The following is a 25,266-nucleotide window of genomic DNA, read 5'->3' as shown; positions in this document are numbered from 1 at the left end:
TTTTCCCTTCTTAATCTTGATTGTTTTCGTTTATGTTTTTTACTCTGTTCCTTGTCTACTCAGATTTATGGAGGGCAAGAAGAGATAAAAGGGCTCTTGTGAGAATATTCTAAATAAAATAGCTTAAGAAAGAGAAAATTCACTAATATAACAACACCCTATGAGAGTAACTTAAAGAAAGATATTAAAATTGAATTCTTTACAGGCTTAGCAAGACACCTATTACAGACATCTATTAGAAATGTCTGTTCTGATGGTATATATTTATACAATGCAATGCGACATTAGAAAGGTGTCAACTGGTAGTGATTCTACTGTATGGTTTATAATAATTTGTGATACCACCCACTCCTATTTGAAATTTGTGACTGAATTATACCAATTTAAAAATTTAACTGCACAGAAAGACACCCATAATTTCTACTCACACATACTTTACAGTATATTGAATTACCTGATGGGTGTATAGAACCAGTGGCTGTGTTCCAAAGAAAGAGACAGAAAGAGATTTTGACTGAAAAAAAGCAAAAAAGTAGCGAATAGTAGTAGAGTGGTTAAAGACATAGACTACAGTTCAAAAGTTTGGGGTTTATTTTTTTTTTTAATGTTGATTTTTTAAAATGTTTTTGAAGGTCTCTTATGCTCACCAAGGCTTAATTTATTTGATTAAACATACAGCAAAAACAGTAATACTGTAAAATATTATTAGAAAATTAAAATGTTTAACATACTTTAAAATGTAATTTATTCCTCTGATGCCAAAGCTGATTTTTCAGCAGCCATAACTCCAGTCATATGATCCTAATTCAGAAACATTTCTTCTTATCAATGTTGAAAACAGTTTAAGAGCTTCTTATGTTTCTTTGATGAATAGAAATATTAAAAGAACAGCATTTATTTGAAATATATTTTTGTAACAATGTCCTCACTATTAAACTGAATAAAAGTATTCATTTTAAAAGTAAACAATCTTACTGACCTCAACCTTTTGAACTTTAGTATACAAAAGGAAGACAAATGGCAAAGTGCAGAAAAAAAGAATTAAGGAAATGTAAGATGTAGAAATACAGAGTATGCGCTTTAATAGTCATTCATTTTATCTGATACATGCTTTCTTTGCAGATGTCATTAGTACAGCATGCATACACTGGTAACATTTACGTAGGATGCAGTAGTCTTTCTGATACTATACAGTCTCTAACACATGCATTTGATCTCGGCATGAACTGGCATGCAGAACGTCTCCGCTGTAATACCATGTAAGCTTTTGTCCACAGCACCCCACCTTTAATCAAACACAGTCTCTTGCTAACTTCCCTTGTTTGATAAAGTGTGTACTATGACAAAACATGTTCTACCAGTACCAGAAACGTCTACATATCAAACATCTCTGCATGTGTATAAGCAACTGTACGTTTTCATTGTTCACTGTGCATTTTACTTAAAATTGACCTGCATTTACCTATCAAGTAAAACAGAATGAAGTTAATCTTACAGACCCAGAAGGACTCAAACTTCATCAGAAAAACTTCAAGCAAAAAAGTCCATAATCCAGGTACTCCCGCTACTGGCCATATACAACTTTAAAGTTGCTATAAAATGGCTAAATACCAATCCTGTATGAGAAGCAGCGCTCACCTCTGATGATTGTGAGTTCTCATCTAAGCGACAGGTGCTTCCTGTAGCCCTGAACATATGTAATCTCACTGGGTGGGGCCAAAACGCTTGTAGCTCAATTGAAATGTTTCCAACTGGATTTATTCCACATTAGATGTACTAATAAATAAACAATAGCTGTACTAACAGTCGCAAAAGGGAGTTTCTAACATTAGAAGTCTGTCAGTATCAGTGAAGTATTCTTTCAGCTAGGACTTTTCAGCTAGGACTTTTCAACTAGCTTTTTATAATTGAGTCGTGTGTTTGCACATAAATGAAATCATTGGGTAGGAGACAGGAAGTTTGACATTTAAACAACGATTTAAAAAAAACTCATAGGGCTATGAAGCGAAGATGCAGGTCTATGGTATAATTCATAGTTTGCTCTCCACAGCACCTTAATTAAAAGCAAGAATCACGACAAAACCTTTCATAGGGGGCAATTTACAAGGCTTTGGATGATGGATGTTTGGCGGTAACTTGCTTATTCAAGTTTGCCACTCCTTATGTCTACACATAGAAGTCTAAGAAAATGACTTGGAGAAACCAGTGGATGAAATGCCTAAAAGATTTGGAAAATATATATATAAATACGAGAAGAACAGAATGTAAGATAAATAGGTAGGTCATCTGTTACACACATAACTGGAAGCTGTTTGTGATGTTAGAAATGTATATTTGTTGCTTTGGCAGAAAGAGTCACTTCAATATGCATCTAATTTACATCTGAAACATTGAGAGTAAATATCCAATTTGACTCACACTACTGGAGCCCCACCTAAAAAGTTTACATGCAAATGGAATAACATCCCAGCCAGCTATCCATTATACATAAGCTGGATCTTCAAAGGACACATTTGCTTTTATATTGTGTTTTCTAAACTATAAAGTAAGTGAGAGATTGCAGGATCAATTTAACACGTTTCACAGGCTAGACAAGAAAATATATGATTCAACACTTGCCAAGGTAACTGGAGGTCATTTCATGCGCAGCAATCCATACTATCACAGCTGATGCTACTTCCTTTCTGTGCCAATTTAATACATTATTCAAGGGCAAAATATACATACAAGCCCTCTATTCTTCATCCAGATGGTTTTAAAATTCTGAACGTTCAGCATTATGAATTGGATCAAGTTTCTTCTTAGCAGAGTACAGGGCTATCATTCATGATCCTTTCAGGGTAAAATGCAATACAGACTGTAATGTACATGCAGAGTAAAAATGTAATTGAATAGTCTTATCTTTGCACAGTGTAAAAAGTTTAAAACACTGAAATAGGGCAAAATCTGTAAATAAAAAAAATAAATAAAAAGCACAAAGCAAAAATGACATTTAGGTTGCTATTTTACTCTTTGGCCTTATTATGAATGGACTGATTGGACACTTCCTATGTCATACTCACATGCCTACACCTCAAAACCATCTCCTTGTAACACAAAGCCCAGTCAGTGAGGATAGCAGTGCTGTCACAGCTGGGCTAAATCCCAAGACTGCAAGGACCATAAAGAGTCTACTGTCTGTTTTTGACCCAGCGAGGGCTGACTGATGACCCAACTGTGGATTTCTGTTTGCAACAAGGCCAAGATCAGAGCCATTAGCACTGGAATAGTTTCACTGACACACTGACACAATCTCAGCCAGGACTGATGGCATCTGTATAATTTCCATTACAAAGGGAAAAGTTGTCTGGTTTAGTTTCAAACATGCCCAGGAGTATCATGAACATAAAAAAGAAAAAAAGTACTTTGATACTCAATCAGCATACTAAAAGTATGTATTATCTTTTTACCCTTTAAACAACTTGCAAGGCAATGGAAAAATAACATTACAGCACTCACCTTGTACTATTCTTATCCTGTTCAGAGAGATTTTTCTCAGGTTTGGAATAGTCAGCTGTCTTCTTTTCTTGAACTGGTAGTTTCTGGGAGGAATATAACACACATAAAACTTAATCTCCTTGTTCAGGTATTAATATATCTCTACTGTAAACTTTTGCTATTTTAAGACTTGACTATCCTAATTATTGGCTTGGTTGGTTGACATGATCTTACTTTCAACTTTCCTGGTCTGAGGGTGTGACTTTTTGTACTTAGTTTAATGTTTGACTAAGTTCCAGCCTTTGTATTGCTATAATTGCTATTCATTGGAGCTACATGTGAGACTCAAGTCACTTTTGTTTTATGATAGTTTCTAAACAAAAACAAACTGACAGTACGTTTTGTAAATAGTTTACACCAATTAGAACAGATATAACAACAGAATTAAATCACGGCTTCATTAAATATGAAATAACTAACCTGTCCATAGAAGTCAGCAGAAGGGGAGGATCTGGATCTTTCATGCACACAGCTGGGTTTACTCTGTCCCTCTTTTCCTGTATCAAGGATGTTGTCAGCGGAGTGGTATCGTCCAGATACCCTTGGTTCAGTCGTCTTCCTCTGGATGTTCCATTTGGCTTCATACTCTGCAAAGGTACCAAGTCGCTGTTGTTCTAGCATGGCTTGTCGGTTCACTGAGAGTGGGTCATCCTGACCTCCATTAAGGTACTGTTCAATGGGGGTTGAGCTATCACTTTTACTCCGCCCTGCCGTGTCACTCTTTGCAGAATAGTGCATGCCTCCAGATTTGGACAGTCTGTTGTCTTCAGATATCTGCAGGTTTTGCTTTGGCATAGGTTTAGGGAAAGCTGCTTTTCCTGCTGATTCATAGAATCTGTGCCGATTTTCTAAAGGTACAGCATTGTCAGGCATAGGGGAGCGCTCATCAGCTCCTACTTCATGAATTTTATCTGGCTCAGAAAAAGACCGAACTTTCTTTTCTGCAGAAAACCGCTTGCGGCTACCAATGCGAAGCACCTGATTACTCCCTGAGGTGGGTTTGCTAGGTGGGACTTCGGAGACACTTGGAAGCGGAGTTGTGTCATTCCAAGTAGAACCCTCAGTGCCTGGATGCTCGAACAATACTGGCTCTAGGTCTTTTCGCCTAAAAGACGTAGCCTGGAGGACTCTGGCCTGGGCTTCTTTCAGATGGTCTTTATAAGAGCTAGAAAAGCAGCCATCCGTAGAGGGAGAAGTGGTCTTCCAGACAGCAGCCGCCTCTACAGCTTCAACCGGACTTTCTAAAGTGGCTGCGCTTCGACTCTTTTGAAGCTGGGCCCTTCTCATCTGGATCTCGTTGCGCAAGGTGGTGGCAAAACGGTCACTCCGTCTTGCCTGTTTGCTGCTCTGACTGTCAATGGCTTCTTGTTCTGCACTTCCACTGTTGATCTCATCTTGACAGTCATCCATGTCATTGCGCTCTTGGGCCAGAGAATACAACATAGGTGTTTTTTGGGGACATATCTTTGTCTCGCTTTTATTTGGAAGAGGTTGTTGTGAGTATTCTTTATGATGGAGATGGCCAGCATTTCTCCTGTGCTCAGGTTGCTTACTGTAGGGATAACTACTAGAATGCTCATCTGAGCCAGACATATAATGTTGCTTTTGGCTCCCCCTCAGCTCAGAAGGTTTTGTTGAATCGGGCATATTCAAGGGATTACATGGAGCAGATAAAATGCGATGGTGGTTGTCACTTTGTTTGAAGGAGACATTATTGTCCTTATGATCTGTATCATGGTGCTGTGACTGAGGAGGGAAATAGCGGTCTTTAGCTCCTCCTTGAGAACCTATGGACATCCTGTCCCGTCCACTGTGTGACATTTCTGAGACTGCAGAAGCTTTAGAGTCATCAACTCTCACTAAAGAAACCTGTGTCATTCCCTGAGTGATATGGTGGGAGGTAACCCCAAAAAGACCGCAAAGTGATGCAGCTGGCCGTTTAGCTTGATTCTGGTTGTTGAGTTGCATGTGGTTGTTTGTGGGCAGCTCCTGCATACTACTAAAGTAGCCACTGAATGGAGGATTCACTGCTGGCACTGTCCTAGTTTGAGCGTGAAAAGTGCCCTCGTCGCTGTACTGCCGTGGATGGTATGGAAAATGGGCATAAGATGGATGTCTATCTCTGACATCTGTGGTTGATAGGGAGTATGTCTTGTCTGATGACATACTGTTGGAATACTGATGATAGGCATTGGATGAAATGCAAGAATTTGAAGAATCATTTTTGGATGGCAGGTTAAAATCGCGTCGACTCTCAAGACCTGTCTCGAAGACTTGGTGAGACCTTTGCGTGCTTTCATAGGTTTCTCCAGCCTTTTGTAATGCTTTCACCTGAGGCTTTAACTGGGCATGACCACCAAGGCCCTCGGAGGTGCCTGTGATCAGACCCTTTTCATGAACCTTGGTGGCTGCAAAACTATCACTGCGTGTCGGTGGAGTGGGAGGTGGGGTACAGGATACCATGTTTTTCTTCATATCTGGGACATGCCAGACAGGTCCAATACTAACTCTTCCAGAGTTTGAATGCCGAGTTCCTGGCTGTTCTTCGGCTCTTGGGATCTCATGGTTAACTGTACTTGAGAGATGCTGCAAGTATCCAAGCCTCTCATCTTGTCGTACCCCTTCGTTTAAGTTTTGGCTATGCCTGCCATTGCTGTGCCTGCCACTTGAGTCCCACTGATTAATTTTGTACAGCATGTTTTCAGTGGATGCAGCGTTACTTTTAGACAGTGTGTAATCTGGGGTTCCTGAGCTTGTAGAAAAGGAGCTGTATGCAGAGTCTCGTTTACCACCGCCCAAATGTTCAATGCTGTTATTGTTGGACTTACTTGGGGAAAGACAGCCAGGTGGATAGGGATGAGAGCTATGCTCTAGGCTGTCCATACTCCCCAAAGAGCTGAACTGATCAGATACTCTCTGTAGATTTGTTTGCTCCCAGTCAGTTGAGAGTTCAGAGGAGAATGAACTAAGAAAAACAAACATGTGTAGAGGCTGTATGAACTAGCAAATGCAACTGCAGTAAGCAATATGAAGAGTTTGTGCTATTCAATGTATATTTAAAAAGGAAAAATAGAGGCCTTCATTACTAATTCTTTACTGAAAGAAGCAATATAGACAGAAACAAATTATTTTCTGTCTCTTCAATTACCTTGCATCATATCTTGTTTGCCAGACTGGTGAGGGTGTGGACTGGGTTTTGGCTTCTGAGTGGCTCTCGTTGAATTTGGTGGCATGCCAGGAGTGAGGTCTGCTCATGGGTTCATTTCTCCTGTGGGCAGCAAACGGGAAAGAAATAAGGATAGAGAAATGGGTAGAGAAGAAAAGGAAAATTAGAAAACAAGGCAATAAAATGTTGCTTGTGAAAAGCTGTAAAACAAATGGCAAACACAGATCACCAAGCATCACTACAACTATTCTGAAGGACAGAAGAGTGTCAAAACATGGTAGATGATTATGGGAGTAGTATAATGATCATGGCAAGAGACAGAAAAGTTGCCTGTGAGCATGCCGATGTTGCAGTCATTCACCATCAACGCAAAGTTTTTCGATTGTCATCCACAAATAAAAGACTAACACCTGAAAACACCAAATTAAATTGCTGTAAACCACAATTCCACTCTCTCAACACTCATACCACAGTAACATACCCTGTAAATCGGTTCTTTCTGGGATGCATGAAGTGAAATAAACAAATATATAATTGTTATTGAACTTTTATTTAACTGCCACAACAATTCAAACAAGTCAAAAATATTGTACATACAAATACAAATACACTGTCAAATACAGGGTTCCCACACCTTCGATCAATGACCAATAATGCTGGATAAGGATTTTTAAAAAAAAATACTTTATTGAGATTACACTCATAAAGAGCAATTTCTAGCAAATAAATATTTTAGAGAAATTTCCTTTATTTTCAGTTCACTAATTCTCATGATTTTCCAGACCTGGAAATCACTATTTTAAAATCCAGTGATTTTTCCAGGCATTTCATGATCGTGGGAACCCTGAATGAAGAATGTAAAGTGTATGCAAGGTGGAAAACTAATGGATGGAAATTTGAACTTTTGATGGATGATATCACAAGGCCATGGAAGGAATATGATTGTAGATCATCATTACTAGACTGGGTGGTACAGGAAAGGAAATGGGTTTTCTTGTGGATATATTGATACGATACCTCATGGAACTTCGTAAAATCTTCGTGAGAAAGCTCCGGGCCATATGCACGTCACTCTCTGATGGCATTTTCTGTGCTACAATATCCACCATTTTCATCTTCCTGAATGGAGTTAAAAGGGGGAAGGACACATATAGTCTGAATCTGAGCTCAGAAAACTTTGACAGGGACTCTAGTGCTGTATTCCAAATGGAGACATGAAAAGCCATCTCTGTGATGGGAAAATACAGACATGCATGAGCCACAACACTGTCTGTAATTAGTCAATCACTATACGCAAGAACACAAACAACAAATATAGCCCTGCATAAAAAAACATAACCAATTCAGACAAAACAACCACAAAATGTTATAATTAAGATGTTATACCGTATGAAAATACGCTGGCAAAACAGACAATCCACATAAATGAAGCCATAAGGTCATTCAGAAAAACACTAGTGCTAGCACTGAGAGAGGGTTTTAAAAAGGGCAAAATCGTAAGGAAAAAACCCAAACAAAACAGATTAGTTTCTTTCTCATCATGCCCATACTGTAACATACTGACCAGAGATCTGCAACTTACATACAAACAATTGCTTGGTGTGAATAGTGGACATAGGGAGACATCTTGTGGTTAAGGATTAACACTACCCATTCCAAGTGATAAAATAAAGGGGTAAAAATTAGGAAAAACAACAACAAATAAATTAATAAAATTTTGCAACCTCTTTCCAGGATCTGTGCATGTGACGTTTAAAAGCTTCATGCCACATGCTTTGCATCAAAGAGTTTAGCAAGAAACATTCCTCAGTCTCTCCCTAAACTAAAGAGTCCACCCACACCTGACCTGTGACCTTTAAGTTTTGAGAGTCAAAACACTCCTGTCGTTTCTGAAATTTAGTTGTTCGGTTTAGTGATAGGATTGTAAAAACAGAAATCCATCTTCGAGATTTTCCAACAGTCTAAAACCCAAGCCTGTGAGACTATTCATGAGACAGGAGGGGTTAGAATAACATTCAATCAAAGACATGCAGTGCTACTCCATTAGACCATGAGGTTAAGTGCCAGTCACCCTCTAGCCAGTAAACAGTAAGAGGCACTCTTTGAATATAAAAAGTACTATGCTAACCCAAATATCCTTGACCCCAAAACATTTGTTTAAACCACCTTTGGCTAACCTAGCTAATTTTGCCTAAAACAAAGATGTCCATGTATGTCCCTGTCACAGGTTTTAAAAGATAACAGAACAGATTAAACAGCAAATTATGAGCAGAGTGGCAAGAGCTCTCTCCCAATGATGCTGCCTGTTCCTGTGTAAAAGTTTCAAGTGTGTATGTGCTCGCCACACATGGTGCGGGCTATTCAGATGCTAATGACACTCTCTTTATTAGATGTATTGTCAGGGCTACAGCTGGTCTAGCACAGATATGCCAGTTGTCTGAATCAGCGGCACCCAGGCGGAATGGAGGCCAAGGAGGGGGTTTGGAGGGGAAAGTCCCCCACCGATGTTTTCAGAACAAGGCATGTTCAAAAACAAACAAATCACTTCTGAAAAGACAACAACCAATCCAAAGCTCTGATGCAAATCAGCTTGGGTAAAGAGTTAACATCCAAATCTAATTCACAGGGCAAACCAACTCGAAAAAGTCCAAAAAAGACACCTACATGAAAGATTAGCAAGCTTTTGAAAGTGAAAAAAGCTATTGTTTACAAACATATATATATATATATATATATATTTGAAAACCATCAAAAGGTTGATTTTGGTTTGCCAAGATAAATGCAACAGGTTTCACGAGTTCAAGTTTTAACATACCATCTACTCATTTACACATGGCCTGTGTCATCTGAGGGACAAGCTGCACCAAAGCTTAGATTTCACAAACAGTAAAATAAGACAAGACTAAACAGATACCAAGATAAACAGAAGCAAAGGAACAACAACAGGTGTGAGACAAAGACAGCAGACGAAAACAGACAGCAAGATGTTAACTTCTAAACTCACCAAACAATCCCTCAAGCAAGCAAGTTTGCCAAACAGGTCCCTAAAAAGAACAGACTTGAGACGCTTTGATGGATGAAATGGTACTGAGAGTCCGGGTTTGCTCCAGTGGACTCCCCAGGCAGTGCATTCCACATTCACATCAAAGACAGGCCAGGACAAAGGGCCCTCCATAGACGGCCGGTCCCAGACCGCAGTGTGAGTCTTTTCAACCATCCATGTCTTCCATATGAAAGAGTACAGAAAAAGGTATCCTTGAGGAACCCCATGTAGAGATCTGATCATACGAGCCTTAGCAAATACACTCTCATATCTACTTCCAATGCCTGTGTGACTGTTGCAGTCAGGGCAGATCTCAACAGGGATTATGGTGATTTTACCCCGGGAAGTAAGGGGGGAGGGAATGAGGAGGGGGCTGTTCTCATAGCCAGTCTCCTTGAAGCAATCTAGCAGCTTCTGTCTCCCTATTGGCTCAGGGATGGTATGCTAATGAGCAGCCGAGAGGGCCAAATGCTCTCATTGAACCCCTCTTGTGCAGCGGTCCTCTGTTTCTTCTATTACTATGGCAACAGGTTGATTTTTGTCTTAAGTGCAATGGTTTGTCAAGTGGAGCGAAAACAACAAAAGACATAACAGAATTAGACTTTAAAAGAAAAATGGTTTTACTGAAATATGAACAGATCAGAAAAGCATTTATTTCTATAAACTGATCGGTCTAGCACTGAATACTAAGTAGTGTCTCTAGACTATGCGACACCAGAGTTTTACGATTCTCACTCACTGACGGCACTAGACGTCACCATGACCGTTGACCTCAAGCCATAACCCCTCCCAACCCCCGAAACTGATCATGTGACTGGTAGATCACTCCAGCTCTGACAAAGGACATCTGGTTAAAGCAAGGTTAGAGATCTCAAATAATCAACCTGTTAGCTTTGCAAATTGCACACTCTCAAGAGTGAAGTTTGACTGTGATTAGAGCTTGACCTACAAAGTTTCGAGCTTGATTAAAACTTTTCTTGGCATCAAGACAAGTGGTCTGGTGACAGGCAAGAAGATTACAGAAAAATTGTTTTGGCCTATGCCTGATGGGCGGGCCTTTGCAAAATCTTTCACAATGATCTATTGTAAGACGACTTCTCATCCGTGCATTCCAGACAGAAGTCCATTCCTAGGCATTAGCGTTCTCATAAAGGTTGCATTTTTCTCGCTGCCTCAAAAAGGTAAGGCAGGCAAAAAAGTTTTGTAAACTTTAAAAGATCTTATTCCAGAGAGAGAAACCATTCTAAAACCATCTTGTCATTTGTTTGTTTTTCAAGGAGACAAGAATAAGTGTTTAAGGAGAGATGTTAAGGGCTAAGTCCAACAAGATCTTATCTGATCCATCTGTGTTTGTTCCCTCTAATGGAAACTGCACTTCTAAAATGTAATATTGGACACAAGAGGACATCGAGAGAGATTTGGCTGCAGGGGAGTCAGTTATTCGTTTGGCTGTTGAGTGTCTGCACAAAGGCCTTCTTTAGAACGAATCTCAATCAGACCGCTAATACAGGGCCAGGGGAGGCCAACCGTGAGGTGCCTGTAATGACAGGCACATTCCTGAGCTGCATGTCATACCAGCCAAAGAACCAATAGCCGTCTAGCCCCCCACTGGGTTCACAGCTGCGTCTCTTTTGTTTGGGTGTACAGTACTAAGATTTATCAGCATAAAGCATTCCTTAAACTTACACATACTATGTGTTATGATTAGGGCTGAACAAGAAATTAATGGCTTGCTTACGCGATGTTTCCTGCATGTTGATGTGATTAAGGATGCCCTTTATCTAACCTCAGTTAACAGTGTAAGTAGTAAGAAAGGTGCACAGTAATCAGACTTAGAAGGTGAGCAAAGGACTCTAAATTCATTGCTCCATGCCAACATTTCTTGGAAACAGTCAGTACAGGAGAATGAATCCTTCCATGCAAAGTTTTACATTCCAAGAGACTTAATATGATCTGTAGATCGACATCTGATCACAGACCTAGACTGAAAAACCAGAGTCCAGGGACTAGCCTGTGGTGATGTGATATTTTACTGAGATTAAATAAACAGCTAGCATTACATTCATAGAAGAAAATATCCAGTATTGACCTAATTTTGGAAAAAATAATATGAGAACTTTACCTGCTTTCTTTCGACAAACATAAAAAGCAGATTACAACCTCTTTTTGTCTCTTAGGTTAATTACTTTACTTTTTCTTAATTACACTTTTGTAATTGCTTCCTATTGTACTTTGGTTTGATAGTTGAATGTAGAATGTTCCTATTTCTATGTTGAATTTACAATAAAAAAGTACTTGTCTTGAGCATAAAAAAAGCACATCACAATATAAAAGTATGTTTGATAAGTTTTGACTTCATTAAAGACCTGAAACGGCAACAATGCCAGCAATCTAGTGCCTAAATCTGCTGCATATAGGAAATATCTACAAGAACTAACAATTCTTACTTGCAACTATTAAACAACACTGAAGACTTTACATAAACAAAACTGTGAAAAAAGTTGTAAATTTTGAATATAGACTATTATTTTAATTAGCCCTGATATGCTTACATTTTAATTATCAGACTTGAAAAATTCTAAAAAAAGTGGCACTTGACTGATTTTGATTTCATTATGCATCAAAAAAATTATATTATGAATTTTATGAATGGATCAACCCAGAATTGTTTAAGAAAGAAACACAATCCATAAGTGAATCACAATTTTCATCAGTAATTTTACAATGACACATATTTGTATTTAAAAGATATAGCTACTTGTGTTTAGACTAGGACCAAAACTAACTTGTGGTTACACTAAACCATACCCAGTTTCCCATACCGACTAAGCCAGGTTCAGGCAGATACATCCCTCAGCAGCACCTTTCCCATGTACCTTTCACTTTCACCAGCTGGTGATGTAACAGGTGTCATAGCAACCAAAATAAAGGAACAGAGATTCAGAGGGATCTCATCACCATAGCACTGAAAGAGCTTGTCAAAACAATTGTTTGATGCTGTTTCCTGTAAAGCCAAGCCACCTGCAGTTAAAATATGACCTGATGTCTATAAATAAAAGAGTTCTTTTTTTTTGAAAAAATAAATAAATAAATAAATAAATAAATAAAAGCACTGAAAAAAGTATTTGTTTCATTCTTGAGTGAAGTGCAATAAAACAGGAAAATATTGTTCTATGTACTTCATCGTTCACTAAATAATGAAATTCAGATATTGATAACTACAAAACTGGAAAAGTATGGCAACATTTCAACACTTTACATACCTCAATAACAGCTGTATATCAAAAGGTCTGAGCCCACTACAGCATCTGGTTTGATTCAGTCATGATATGCTTCGCTTTAAAGACCAGTTCCCATCGCTGTGGTAATCAGTGTTTGATTATATTTCCTTAAAGTCCTTGTGATAACAGTAGCTCTTCCTCTAATTCTAATGAAATGTGTCTAACCCATGGGTGTCAGCTCACCTTGCCAATGGACCGTTCCACAAATCATTTTAGAAAAGGGTGAATCAACAATTAGCAACATGTGAAATTGCAAATTAAAAACCACTTTGGCATTTAGGTAACGCTACTCCAGATGTTGCATTCTCAAATTAAGAAAACAAGAAAGTACTTATAGTGTATCAATGAGCACCTCTATAAATCATGTACAGATGTCTTGGCTCCACCCCTGCTGTGGTGATCAAGTTCAAGTCATCCTCTTTCAGTTAATGCCATAGGAGAGATTTACTAGTTATAATTGGATTCTGAAGCCAGAGTGACACAGCTTTGATCACTATAGCCACACCGCTATTTTACTCTATTGGGCAGAGGCAGAGACACAGTGCAACCATAATTTTTGACATGGCAATACGGTGGAATACACATCCTAGAAGGGCCTATTACATAATGCATTACTTTAACATTTAAACTACATCCTGTAGCTGAAATACTTAAGTCCTTTAGATGCAATTTAATAGCTGAATACTTAAAAAAGGGACAGCTTAATGTCCTATTTTAGGCAGCCCAATGGAAGAATGAAACCCACATTCCAGCTGCATCCTGGGAAATCATTAATATCATCAATTAATACTGACAGGCCTATTGCAAGAGGGATGAGGATTCTTACGGAGACATCTTAACTTTCTTCAACAGAAGGCTTACAGGAAGTGTGACAACAAAATTGAGGGAAAAAAAAAAAAAAAAAAAAAAAAAAAAAAAAAATCAAGGAATGGGGGGGTGGATTATTCCATCGATAATTTCAATGTATAACACTGACGGTTTTGTTCACCAGCCAAATAGGATGACTCACTATACACTGCTGTTTTTTTATATATATATTTTTGAAACCACGGCTGCATTTATTTGATAAAAAATTACAGTAAAAACAGTATATTATTACAAATGTAAAATAACAGTTTTCTATTTTAAAATGTAATTTTATTGTTATTTATCTGATGGCAAAGCAGCCATTAATCCAGTCTTCAGTGTTACATGTACCTTCAGAAATCATTCTGATATGCTGATTTGGTGTTCAAGAAACATTTCTTATTATTATTAACAGTAAAATTTTTACTGTTAATAATTGCTGCTTACATTTTTGTGAAACAGTGATGTTTTTCATGATTCTTTGATGAATAAAGTTCAAAATAACAGCATTTATTTGAGATCTCTGTAACATAAATGTTTTAACTAACATGTTATCAATTTCATGTGTTCTTGCTGAAAAAAAAAGTAAATAAATACTCACTTCAATTGAGAAGATCATGCATTTAAAGCGATATGTCCACTAAAAAAGGAATCTTTGATTTATCTTTGAATTGTCCTTTTTTACTCACCCTAGTGGCACTGAAGGTTTTTATTATTATTATTATTTTCCCCATAGAAAACAAAAGGAATTATCTAGCAAAACATCCAGATTTTTCTATACAATGAAAGTGGACTGGGACAAGAGGTTGTCAAAAAGCTATAAAAAAAAAAAATAAAAAAAAGAGTACTATAAAAGAAGTCTATTTGATTTTACAGCATGAACATTTTGCTAGACAACCCTTTTGTGCTGTGAAACACAATTCATTATTGCAGGGGTGCCACTAGGTGGCTGTAGTCGTTCTGTGTGAGGAGCTGGCTGTAGAAGAAGGACTGGCCTCTGGATGTTCTGTTTATTACAAAAGGTCTCTTAGGTCAACAATTCAACCACATTCAAACACATGAGAGTCGAAGAAAAAAAACAGCCAAAACTGAGAAAAAAAAAGTTGTTTTTATCAATAAACTGTAAAGAATTAAACATGCTCTCCTGAGGTCTTATTCCAATCAAAGTTTCTGAGAATAGTAAATGAACAATCAACAAAACTTTACAGAATAAACATGTGTAGAGATCATTTATAATAATTACTGAATCTGAATCACATCAATGCACATTCTCTTTGATAGTTTCACAAGAGACTTCAAGGTCATGACAAGCCAGTTGGCAGACGTTCCTAAAACAAAAAGATTTCTCTGAATCAGTCACAAGTGAGTACCTCTAAAGATCACTCCAGACACGCCTATGTCACATGACTGCCTTCTCTCATCTGTATGCCACTGTTAAAATTAAAGGATTGTATGTGAAGTCACAGTTGGGATTCCAAATCAACTACAATATTCATGCTTACCATGGGAAAATAATCTCCAAAGCAGCAGATCTCTTAGTGTTTATGTATCAACATGTACGCTATTGTTCAAAAGTTTGGAATCACTATGAGATTGCAGTAAAGGTTGTATTAAATTGATCAATAACTACAGTAAAATCATTTCAAAGGCTACAAACAGTTTTTATTTCAAATAAGTGCTAGATTATTTTCAGATATTATGCATTCAAGCAGCCAGATTATTAAAATATTATAATTAAATTTAATCTCGTGCTTTCTGCAGCACTTCTGTGTTATTGGATTGTAGGGCTCTTCTAACAAACAATCCATGCTCTTTTCGAACAATTTATAGTTAAAAAGGTTCTTTTGCCCCTTTGAATCTCTTCTTCTTATTCACCAGTTCCAGATGTGTATTTTTCTTTGAAATGTAGCTCAAAAGCTTGGCATCCCAGAATTTTTTGAAACTGCTGTCTGGCATGTACTTTTCAATAAAGCTGCCAGCTGAGAACATTTGATGTATCCATTTTCTCAAAAAAGAGACTTAAGTATATTTGTCCTCTTGTTATTGTCTGGGTTAAATCCAGTTTGCTTCTCTTGTTCAAGACACCAGTACACACTCACTAATACTGTAGAATAGCCTTCAAAGAACAGATTGGGTGTTTATACAGAAATGTGTTTATTTCTGAAACCAAAAATCAAACTTTAGAAAAACCCAAATAATTCAGAAACTGGGTGTTGAGTGAAGACAGATCTTGCATTACAATTTCCACACTTCAGTATTACAACAGTATTATAGTATCATATAGCTCCTATTGTAGCACCAGACAAGACAGTCTGTAAAAGTGTGGATGAATTATCTAATCCAGAAGCAGCAGACTCCAAATCCCATTTTAATCACACGGACCATAATCCCAATATCACAGTAGATAGATTACCTACTCAGTGGGGAATCTGGGCACACTGGAATCCACAGAAACACTCAGTTGCGTGATGCATGAGTGATATTATTTAGTGTGTCATGGGATGAATTTCGTGAGTTTAATAATCATGTTAGGTTAGAGTAGTTCATCGAATTAATCACTGTGTGACATTTATCATTATTTTTTATTACTATGGCGAATTACTATCACAAAACAGAATGTGTAAAAACTGGTTCACGCAGTTCATCTGTATTACTGTATTAAATTTTTTTGTAGAAATAAACAGTTACATTAAAACAAAAGTATGATTAATTAAAAGTGAACTCAGTAAATTGGTGTGAATATTATACCACGCAAAGGCAATTACAAAGGTTTTTAGTTACAAATGGCATTGTAGAAATTCAGAGTCAGTCATGATTAATTTATTACGCAAGCAAAAGTGTCCATTAACAGGTGGCAACAAAGATAAACTCAGTAGGACGGGGCTGGTTATGTGATCTCAAATGGTGGCCCCTTGAGTACATCTGCTTATTTTAAAATAAAACCACTTTTATTAGGATACTGACATGACAGCAGTGTTAACTATTAAAAATCATTTTCATTATTGAAATAAAGCTGAAATAAAATAAAATATAAATATTATAGATGAAAAACTAAGCTTTAAAAAAAACTTTGAAAAAAGTTTAAAGGCACAATATGTAAGATTTTTGGATTAAAATATCCAAAACCAACTAAAACAGAACAGTGTTATATATTTGTTGACTTGTTTACTTAGATTATCCCAAATGTTTTCAAGAATGTTTAAATCCATTGAAATAAGAAATTTTAACGAGGACACGGACCGTGCCCGTGCGTCGTCTATCAATGTCATCATACCTACGTTACCCTCAATTTTCGGTTTTATTTTGTAAAAACCATGGAAACACCAAAGACACTTTAATATACTATTACTTTTTGGATACATCATCTATAGACAGAAAACTAATTATTGTTATAAAGCTCAACACGTTTAGTCTTATTGTTTGAATCTCATGTTCTTGATTATATTAACATGATATTCTAATATCGATCTAGTTTACTGCAGTGTGCAACATGTGTCTCATAGCAGCCGCTGAGCGAACACACAGAGTATGTCATAACATAATTTTCAACACACTCAAATATATCTAATATGATAAACAGCACCGCGTTACTCCACATACGCTTGACCAAAAGAAGCGGAAGCGGCGACTGTTGCATAATAAAAGTTTCAAGCCATGTGTCGCGCTCGTCTCTCATTAGCAATCACTCCAGCGGCCTTGTTCAGCTCTCGGCCCTGCTCTGCTTCATACTACAATAAAGCTGTGAGGGGAAGATGACATCTCCCATGATTCTGCACTCAATCTCGACATCGTCAAGCTACGCCCTTTGTTTTGAATAGACGACCTCTAGTGGTGAAAAGTTACATATTGTGCCTTTAAGTACTAAAATTACTAAAACTAAAATAAAAAATAAAACATTACTTAAATATTACTCATTAAAACATAACTTGACAATAGCACATAAAATTACTAAAACCTAACTTAAAATTAAAATGAAAATATAAACAAAAGTTAATTCAAACTACTTATAAATACTATAATAGCATATATAAATTATATTAAAACAACACTGAGTGCATTTACATGCACATTCTTGAATTATTTATGCTTATTAAGCTGACAATGCATGTGGTCACGTAAACACATTAACTGATTTTTCTTTATTGTAATAAAGTCATAAACTGCTTAAGCATAAACCGATCGACACAGCTAGATTTTTGCCCCTTACCTTGATTTCTCCCAGCATGTAAACACATTAACCTGTGTTCTGTGGGCTTACTCTAGTGCGCATGTGTGATATGTGACAGGAAAGCATCCTTACTGTGGATTTAAGCGCAGCCAGACAGAGCGAGCGTTTCACTCTAGTGGAGGAGGAAATACATCGCCAACTCCAACTCTTTCTTGACCCAAGAACTTGGGAAAGAAATGTGTTCTCATCTCGTGCAGAAGTGATACAGTCAAAATAAGTTATTCGTTTGCATGTAAACTGGGACAACAGGTTATTTCAATAAGCTTATTTTTGTTATCAGCATATTGGTGTGCATGCTCACTGTATAACAAGAGTCTCCTCATGTGAGAGTACATCATTTTAAAAATTTTTCAAAGGTACCGTTAATTTCTTTGAAAAAAAAAAAAACTCAAAAACTACTGAGGGCACCTTTAATTTTAATCTCAACAAATTTCTTAATATGCATGAACTGAGTATCAAAGCATACAGATGGCCTTGTTCCACTGTAAATGCTACTTTCTCTGTTTGCCCAGCGCCTTAGTCATGCCAAACTAAACAATATATTTCAGCTCATACTATGACCTCATAGTTTCAAATGAGACAGCATATGCAAAACAGGCACCACCCACAAACTCAACAACTTCCTATTTCCTCATTTCACAGTCAAACACCTGTTTTGCTTAGGCCTTCCACAGACATGCAATCCCTTTTAAAAAGTACATTGTTAAAAGCCACATGTCACCCTCTGCTCTATCGTAATGGTACAGATCTAGGCGCATGGTTCGCCAGGGTCAGGGTCGTTTTGGTCACACAACCCGGTGATCTGCCTTAGGCTGACAAAACATGACACAAATTTGTCATTCAATTACGAAGAATTATGACAATTACACCCACCTCAACAGGTTTTTAAAGCAACATGAGGGTGAGGGTGGAGTGATATAACAGCATGTTATTTGTTGGCTATAAATATGTATCCTATATACAGTGGGGTTTAGAAGTCTGAGACTCTCTGTAAATCTAGGATTCAAATTTTATTTCTTTTATATATTATGAAGTTCTAAATTTAATGAAAACATTTTCACTGGGCGTAACAAAAAAAAAAAAAAAAAAAAAAAAAAAAAAATATATATATATATATATATATATATATGAAACATTACCATTCAAAAGTTTTTCAAAAGTTCAAAATGATTTTTTTAATGTGTTTGAAAGAAGTCCCTTATACTCACCAAAACTGCATTTATTTGAACAAAAATACAGTAAAAACTGTATTATTGTGAAATATTACAATTTAAAAGAACTATTTTCTATTTTAATATATTTTAACATGTAATTTATTCCTGTGATATTAAAGCTGAATTTTCAGCAGCCATTACTCTTGAAATCATTCTAATATGCTAATTAATATGCTCAAGAAACATTTCTTATTACAGTGTTTTGTTTCTTGTTTTTTTGCCCGCCTACTTTTTTTCCCCCATGATTCTTTGATAAAAAGAAAGTTCAAAAGATCAGCATTTATTTGAAATAGGACTTTTTGGTAAAAATTTAAAAGCCTTTACTTACTGAACCCAAACTTTTGAATGGTACAGAAGCTTAAACAATCAGGCTATCCTTAATGACAGCCATTTAAAGCCATTCTGAATGAGATTCACACCTCTTTTGAAACACATCAGTCTGCAGACTGCCCACGCCTGCCCCACCTTCCACTGTAATGACTTGTTATCTGCTCTGTGTTTGCTAATTCTAACTCGGTCATGTCTTGCCCACTGAAATTATCTGCTACAGCCACAGGAACATACAGGAAAATATATGCAGAACAAAATCACAACTACATATGGGTTTAGGTTCTCTTGATTTAAACAATCAAACGCAGTATTACAAAATGTTCCTAAATTCTTTTGTGATTACTCTATTGGAATGCATCAGTTTAACTGAATAAACTGAGTAGTTACGTGTCTGTTTAACAATGTCAACCATTAATCCCTGATTGCCTAATCGTCCACATTTGTTTCACTGTTGAAGACATGAAACCAACACAACCTTCAGAAGTCACCAAACACAACCCCCATTTCATCCCACATCTACAATAAACATTACTCAAAAAAAAAAAAAAAAGAGGCCAAAGTCATTGTTCTTCTTTAATCTCAGCACTGATTTGAATTTAACTTTAAATTGATAACTCTGCCTAATTTCCAAGCATTATAAGTCAACTACAGTGAATCTTCAATAGACGTTCAAGTCACCTTAACGTAGATTTCGAGTCACCTTCTACGCCGCTGCTAACCCGCAGTAATGGCTCTGTGCAATAGATAAACAGAGGCAGTTGTTCTCCCCGGATGACATTGTTTGTTTAGCAGTTATCCTGTAATGCGACCAAACATACTTAGTGTTGCCCAGATATGCCAAGCTGAGACAAAGAGGACAGTGTTTGGCACACAAAGAAGTGGACTGACCAGCTTGCTCCTCTTCAGCTGCAATGGGCCAATGAAAATGGGCCAGTGAAAGATATTGTCTTTCATAACACACATTTTTTTACAGAGACATGTATAATAATATAAAAATGGCATTAGGCCTTTATAGCTTATTAATGATGACTTAAAATCAAACCCGAAACTGTCCCGCATCCATTTATTTCATTTCTAGCAGAGAGATCACATTGTTGTAAGTGTTGCTGTAAGCATTTGCATACACTGCTTTCAAGGTGAGAAAATCTCACCTTTGTGCTTGGTGTTGGAAAAGAGCAGAAGTCGTGAAAAAAACGAAGAAAAAAAAAACTGATAACAATCAGACCACGTGAATCAGGACCAAATCACTTCATTTGCATCACATACTCGACACACGCTCTCTACCCGCAATGTCCACTGGCTGAGAACACTTCCAGCCTGCATGCAAATCTACTGCATCAGATAGAAACTTCAGAGAGGGTTGTTTGTGAAAACATAGTGGCTGTACACTTTAATGTCAGCCTTTGACTACGTCAGTGGAAATATGCAGGTTGGCTGAGTACAGAAAATGCACAATTTGATGTTTCAATTAGAAAAATAATCACGTTACTGGAGCTAAAATAACTTATGATGATCATTGACATCAAGACATGGACTTAATCCCTTAGCATTTTCACTCTTCACACCTAATATTGTATTTTAACAACCTGAACGATTAGCAATTCAATTTTTCAGAAGAATGTAATGTCAAATAGCTAAGTAATGTCAAATAGGTAAGAAATGTCCACCAACAGAACAGAATAAAATGAATAAAGTTTTATATTAGTTGGGAACTAAAAGTCTAAAACCGTATTGAAAATAAACCTGATAGAGTTTTTTTTTTTTTTGGATGCATTTAAAAGAAACAAAAAAGCAATGCCATAAAATGAAGAATAAATGTTTCAGATTCTAGATCCCTAATCAAAAAATCAATTTATTACTATCACTAATAGTGTTAACCACACTTGACTTGTATACTTACATTATCCCAAATGTTTCCAAGAATGTTTAAATCCAGAGAAATAAGCAATTTTAACCAGAAAACTACCGTGTCCACGCGTCACCTATCAATGACATCATACCCGCGTTATCCTCGGTTTCTGGTTTTATTTCGTAGAAATCATGGAAACACCAAAGATGCTTTAATATATTATGTGTTTTATTAGATAGGTGAGCAACTGTTTGGATACATTCATTGACAGAAAACTAATCATGTTATATAGCCCAACACAGTAAGTCTTATTGTTTAAGTCTCGTTTTCTTGATTTACAGCAAGTACCATGTTTTACCATACCTAATATCGATCTAGCTTACTGCAGTGTGCATTAAGTGTCTCACAGTAGCCACTGAGCGAGCGCAGAGTAGCACTATAACAACTTCAACACACAAATTTATCTAACATAATAAGGGTGTACTCACACTAGGCATGGTTGCCTTGAACCGAGCCCAAGCGCGATTGTCCCCCCTCCCCCATCCCGGTTCAGAGCGCCTAGTGTGATTACACCCTAAAACAGCACTGCTTTACCCCACATACGCTTGACCAGAAGAAGCGGAAGCGGTGACTGCGGCATAATAAAAGTTCCGCTGCTCTCGATACGTGTGTCGCTCCAAACACTCCAGCGGCCTCGTTTCTGCTCGCACAGCACTCGGCCCTGCTCTGCTTCATACTACAGTAACGTTAATAATCTCATCCATGAACATGATTTCTGCCCAAGTCCCATCCCGATTCTTTTCCACCGGCTGTAGACATGAAGACAACACCTCCCATGATTCTGCGAAATCAAGGCATCATCAAGCTACGGCTTTATTTTGAATAAGCGACCGCTAGCGGCGAAAATGTACATAGTGTGCCTTTAATAATGTGCAACACATTTTACACTAGTTATTATTCTTTGTTAATATTAGTTAAATGCAACTGTTCATTGTTATTTCATGTCAGCTCAGGTCAAATAATATTAACAGATACAACTTAACTTTTAATAATACATTAGTAAATGTTGAAATTAACAGCAACTAAGATTAACAAATGCTTCAGAAGTATTGTTGTAAAAAAAGTGTAAACAAATGTTTATAAATTAACCACCTCTTAATTCTTTAAGTAGCTTGTTAAGTATTGTAAGTATTTGGTGCTGTGATGAACACCAAAGCAAATACAAAAATCTGAATGGCTGTTTGAAATATTTAAATGCTGTTCAGACACAGAAAGTACTGCAGCTGCTTTGTTTACAGGGTTACCAAGGTAACGGCTGCATTTCTGATCTACCATAAGCGCTATCTACTGTCAAAGAGTGAATGAGCATTTTCCTTCAGCGCATCTCCTTCACTTGTTTCGTTGCCATGCTTCTCATTCGTGTCGGGTTTTTTTCAGAGTGCACAACTGCGCAGACACATTCATCACATTCACATTCAATCTTATGCCTGATGAATGGCTTTGTTAATGTTTCTTAACTTGAATTACAATGAATCACGTAGCCTATATTTTCAACCAAAAAAAAAAAAAAAAAAAAAAAGTTTATTTGCTTACATCCCTAAATATTTCTGTCGTAAAACAGCTGACAAATATTAAATGTTGAGTTTAATCTCGCCCCTTTATGACCGAGGCATCGCGCTGGAATTCATGATCGGCATTCAGCAGCTTCTGTGAACATAAAGCCTGCCTACTTTGATCTGATCTTATTTCACAACCTTTTTATATACACCTCAGAAACATGGTGGGTACGGCCTTGCTCCCAGTATATGGTTACTTTCAATATATAGCTGAAACTTTCTGTTTTATTTTAGCTTTCTATTCCTCTTTCTATTCCTGTTTTCTTGAAAGTGCCAGAAAGCAATCTGGCAGAACTGGACCGTCAGGCATTCAACGGCTCCCTCAGCATCAGCTGAACTAGTGATGCAAACAACACCAATCCCTAACGGCTACACTCACTCACTACCCACCTGTGACATTCATTGATTCATTGGTGTTTCTACCTAACAGAGCAATACAATATTGATGGGAATGCAAATAATGCTGCTCAAAATGTTCAGTGTATCTTTTATACGAAACAAGAACAGTCAACAACCACAGATAATATCTTTCAAATATCAAAGATCTAGTTTACACCTGGTACTAACATCTGTTTCTGCCAATCAATCATTAGGTTAAAACAATGATTCTAATTTCTAAACCCTACCAACTATGACTTTAAGAAGTTGATAATAGGGGCTTTACTAAAATAACTGAGCATTCTGCTCAAAAAGTCACATCTGCAGTGAGATTAAAATTTGGAAGTATATTTGGAAGCTACAGTCTGTCGACTTTTCGAGCTTGTTTATCAACGTGCAATAACACACTGACATAGTGAGTTATGGATGTATGACAAAGTCACAAAATCAGGGACCCTCCCCTCAAAATTTGTATTTGTGAAGCATGTTAGGTGAAAACAGCTTGACCGCTTGTGATCAAATCCCCCGAGATCTTATAATCAGGTGTAAACCAGGCCTAAAAATAATAGTGAGGTTGTGGATAAATTACCTTTTCACCACCAGGCTGAGAGTCTTGTGGGAGCCCTTGACTAGACAGATGGCCTCTTGTCTGTAGCCGGAGAGAGAAAAGTTGTTGATGTTGATGAGTTCATCTCCAGCCTGCAGTCTTGCGATCGCGGCCTTACTGCCCTCTTCCACCTGTGACAGACACAATACAATCAGGCTCAATCAAAACTCTGTTTCATGGCCATACATCACCTACAAATGAATAGATCTATACCAAGAGCACTATCTTTGTTGTGAAGCTGAAATCGAACAATGACAATATTTGGACAAGCATTCACCTTTTATAAATGACTTTAGCCTTTGTCAGGTAGTGCAGTGTGATTATGCTTTGTTCAGATAGGGAGCAAAAATCGGATTGTTTGGCATTTTAAACTATCAGTTTAGTGAAATCTGATTTTTACATATCCAATCCAAGCCACATTCATTTGCGGTTCAAAATCTGATTAAGTTTCAGTGTGAACGGTCACATACAATTGTTCTACCGTTCCGCTGATAGACGCCTGCTTTCAACCGCTCCCGCTCCCGCTTTTAAAACGCTTTCGTGCGTTGATCATTGTAGCCAATCACAGATGTATCTGATGAGCGTGTGAACACAATGGCCAATCAGAGGTGTTTAAGAATCTGCTCAACAGCGCTCAAAGCATCACATTTTTAAAATTTCAGTATCGACTTGGTATCGAAGTCGGTACTTTTGACAACACTAATACCCAAAATAGCATTTTTGCTCATTTTTTTCCCTAAAAACTATATTGTACCCATTGTGTAGTGAATAATGAATGAAGCAACCGGTTTCAAACACAGTACATGCAAGAATATGTAAAACACAATAATTACAACAACACTTGTAAGAGTACGTTTGGTCCTTTCTTTTTCCTAGACATTAGGAGTGCGTAATATCGAGAAAAAAAAAATAAAAATTTTTTTGGGATGGGGATCATTAGACATTATTTTGCTAAGTGTGTTTTTGTGCTGGCCTGGTAATTTGGCTGGTTTAGGCCTGTTATGGACAGCTCCTGAAGCTTTTCATATAGTCTACAATTTGATTCAATTTTGATTCAAGTGTTTTTATGAATGGGTTACTGAATCATTCACACTTTGTTAAGCAGATTCATTCAGTAACGAAACACCACTGTGTGTTGCTCTGTGTGAGCAACAGTTCTGCTCCCGCTTTT

At 37.2% G+C, this 25,266-nt stretch overlaps 1 protein-coding gene across 9 annotated transcripts in view; it reads right to left on the bottom strand.

Moving 5' to 3' along the window:
* The window catches only part of shroom2a (shroom family member 2a), a 48,831-nt gene that overhangs the window by 8,656 nt on the left and 14,909 nt on the right, over positions 1-25,266 (bottom strand). The window contains exons 2-7 of one of the 9 annotated variants that reach the window (XM_051897149.1): positions 24,078-24,226; positions 7,721-7,822; positions 7,185-7,202; positions 6,686-6,805; positions 3,958-6,502; positions 3,499-3,581 (exon numbers count right to left, since the gene is read on the bottom strand). In XM_051897149.1, coding sequence (XP_051753109.1) covers positions 3,499-3,581; positions 3,958-6,502; positions 6,686-6,805; positions 7,185-7,202; positions 7,721-7,822; positions 24,078-24,226 — 3,017 coding nt within the window. Of the gene's footprint in view, positions 1-3,498; positions 3,582-3,957; positions 6,503-6,685; positions 6,806-7,184; positions 7,203-7,720; positions 7,823-9,707; positions 9,857-13,009; positions 13,165-20,323; positions 20,447-24,077; positions 24,227-25,266 lie in introns of those variants that run through there. The other 8 variants (XM_051897153.1, XM_051897152.1, XM_051897150.1 and 5 more) reach the window with 8 other exon arrangements.

Source organism: Ctenopharyngodon idella, chromosome 6 (genome assembly GCF_019924925.1).
Source record: "Ctenopharyngodon idella isolate HZGC_01 chromosome 6, HZGC01, whole genome shotgun sequence".
Taxonomy (NCBI): domain Eukaryota; kingdom Metazoa; phylum Chordata; class Actinopteri; order Cypriniformes; family Xenocyprididae; genus Ctenopharyngodon; species Ctenopharyngodon idella.
Note: the sequence above shows the minus strand (reverse complement) of the source record. Positions and strands in the feature narration are given on the sequence as shown.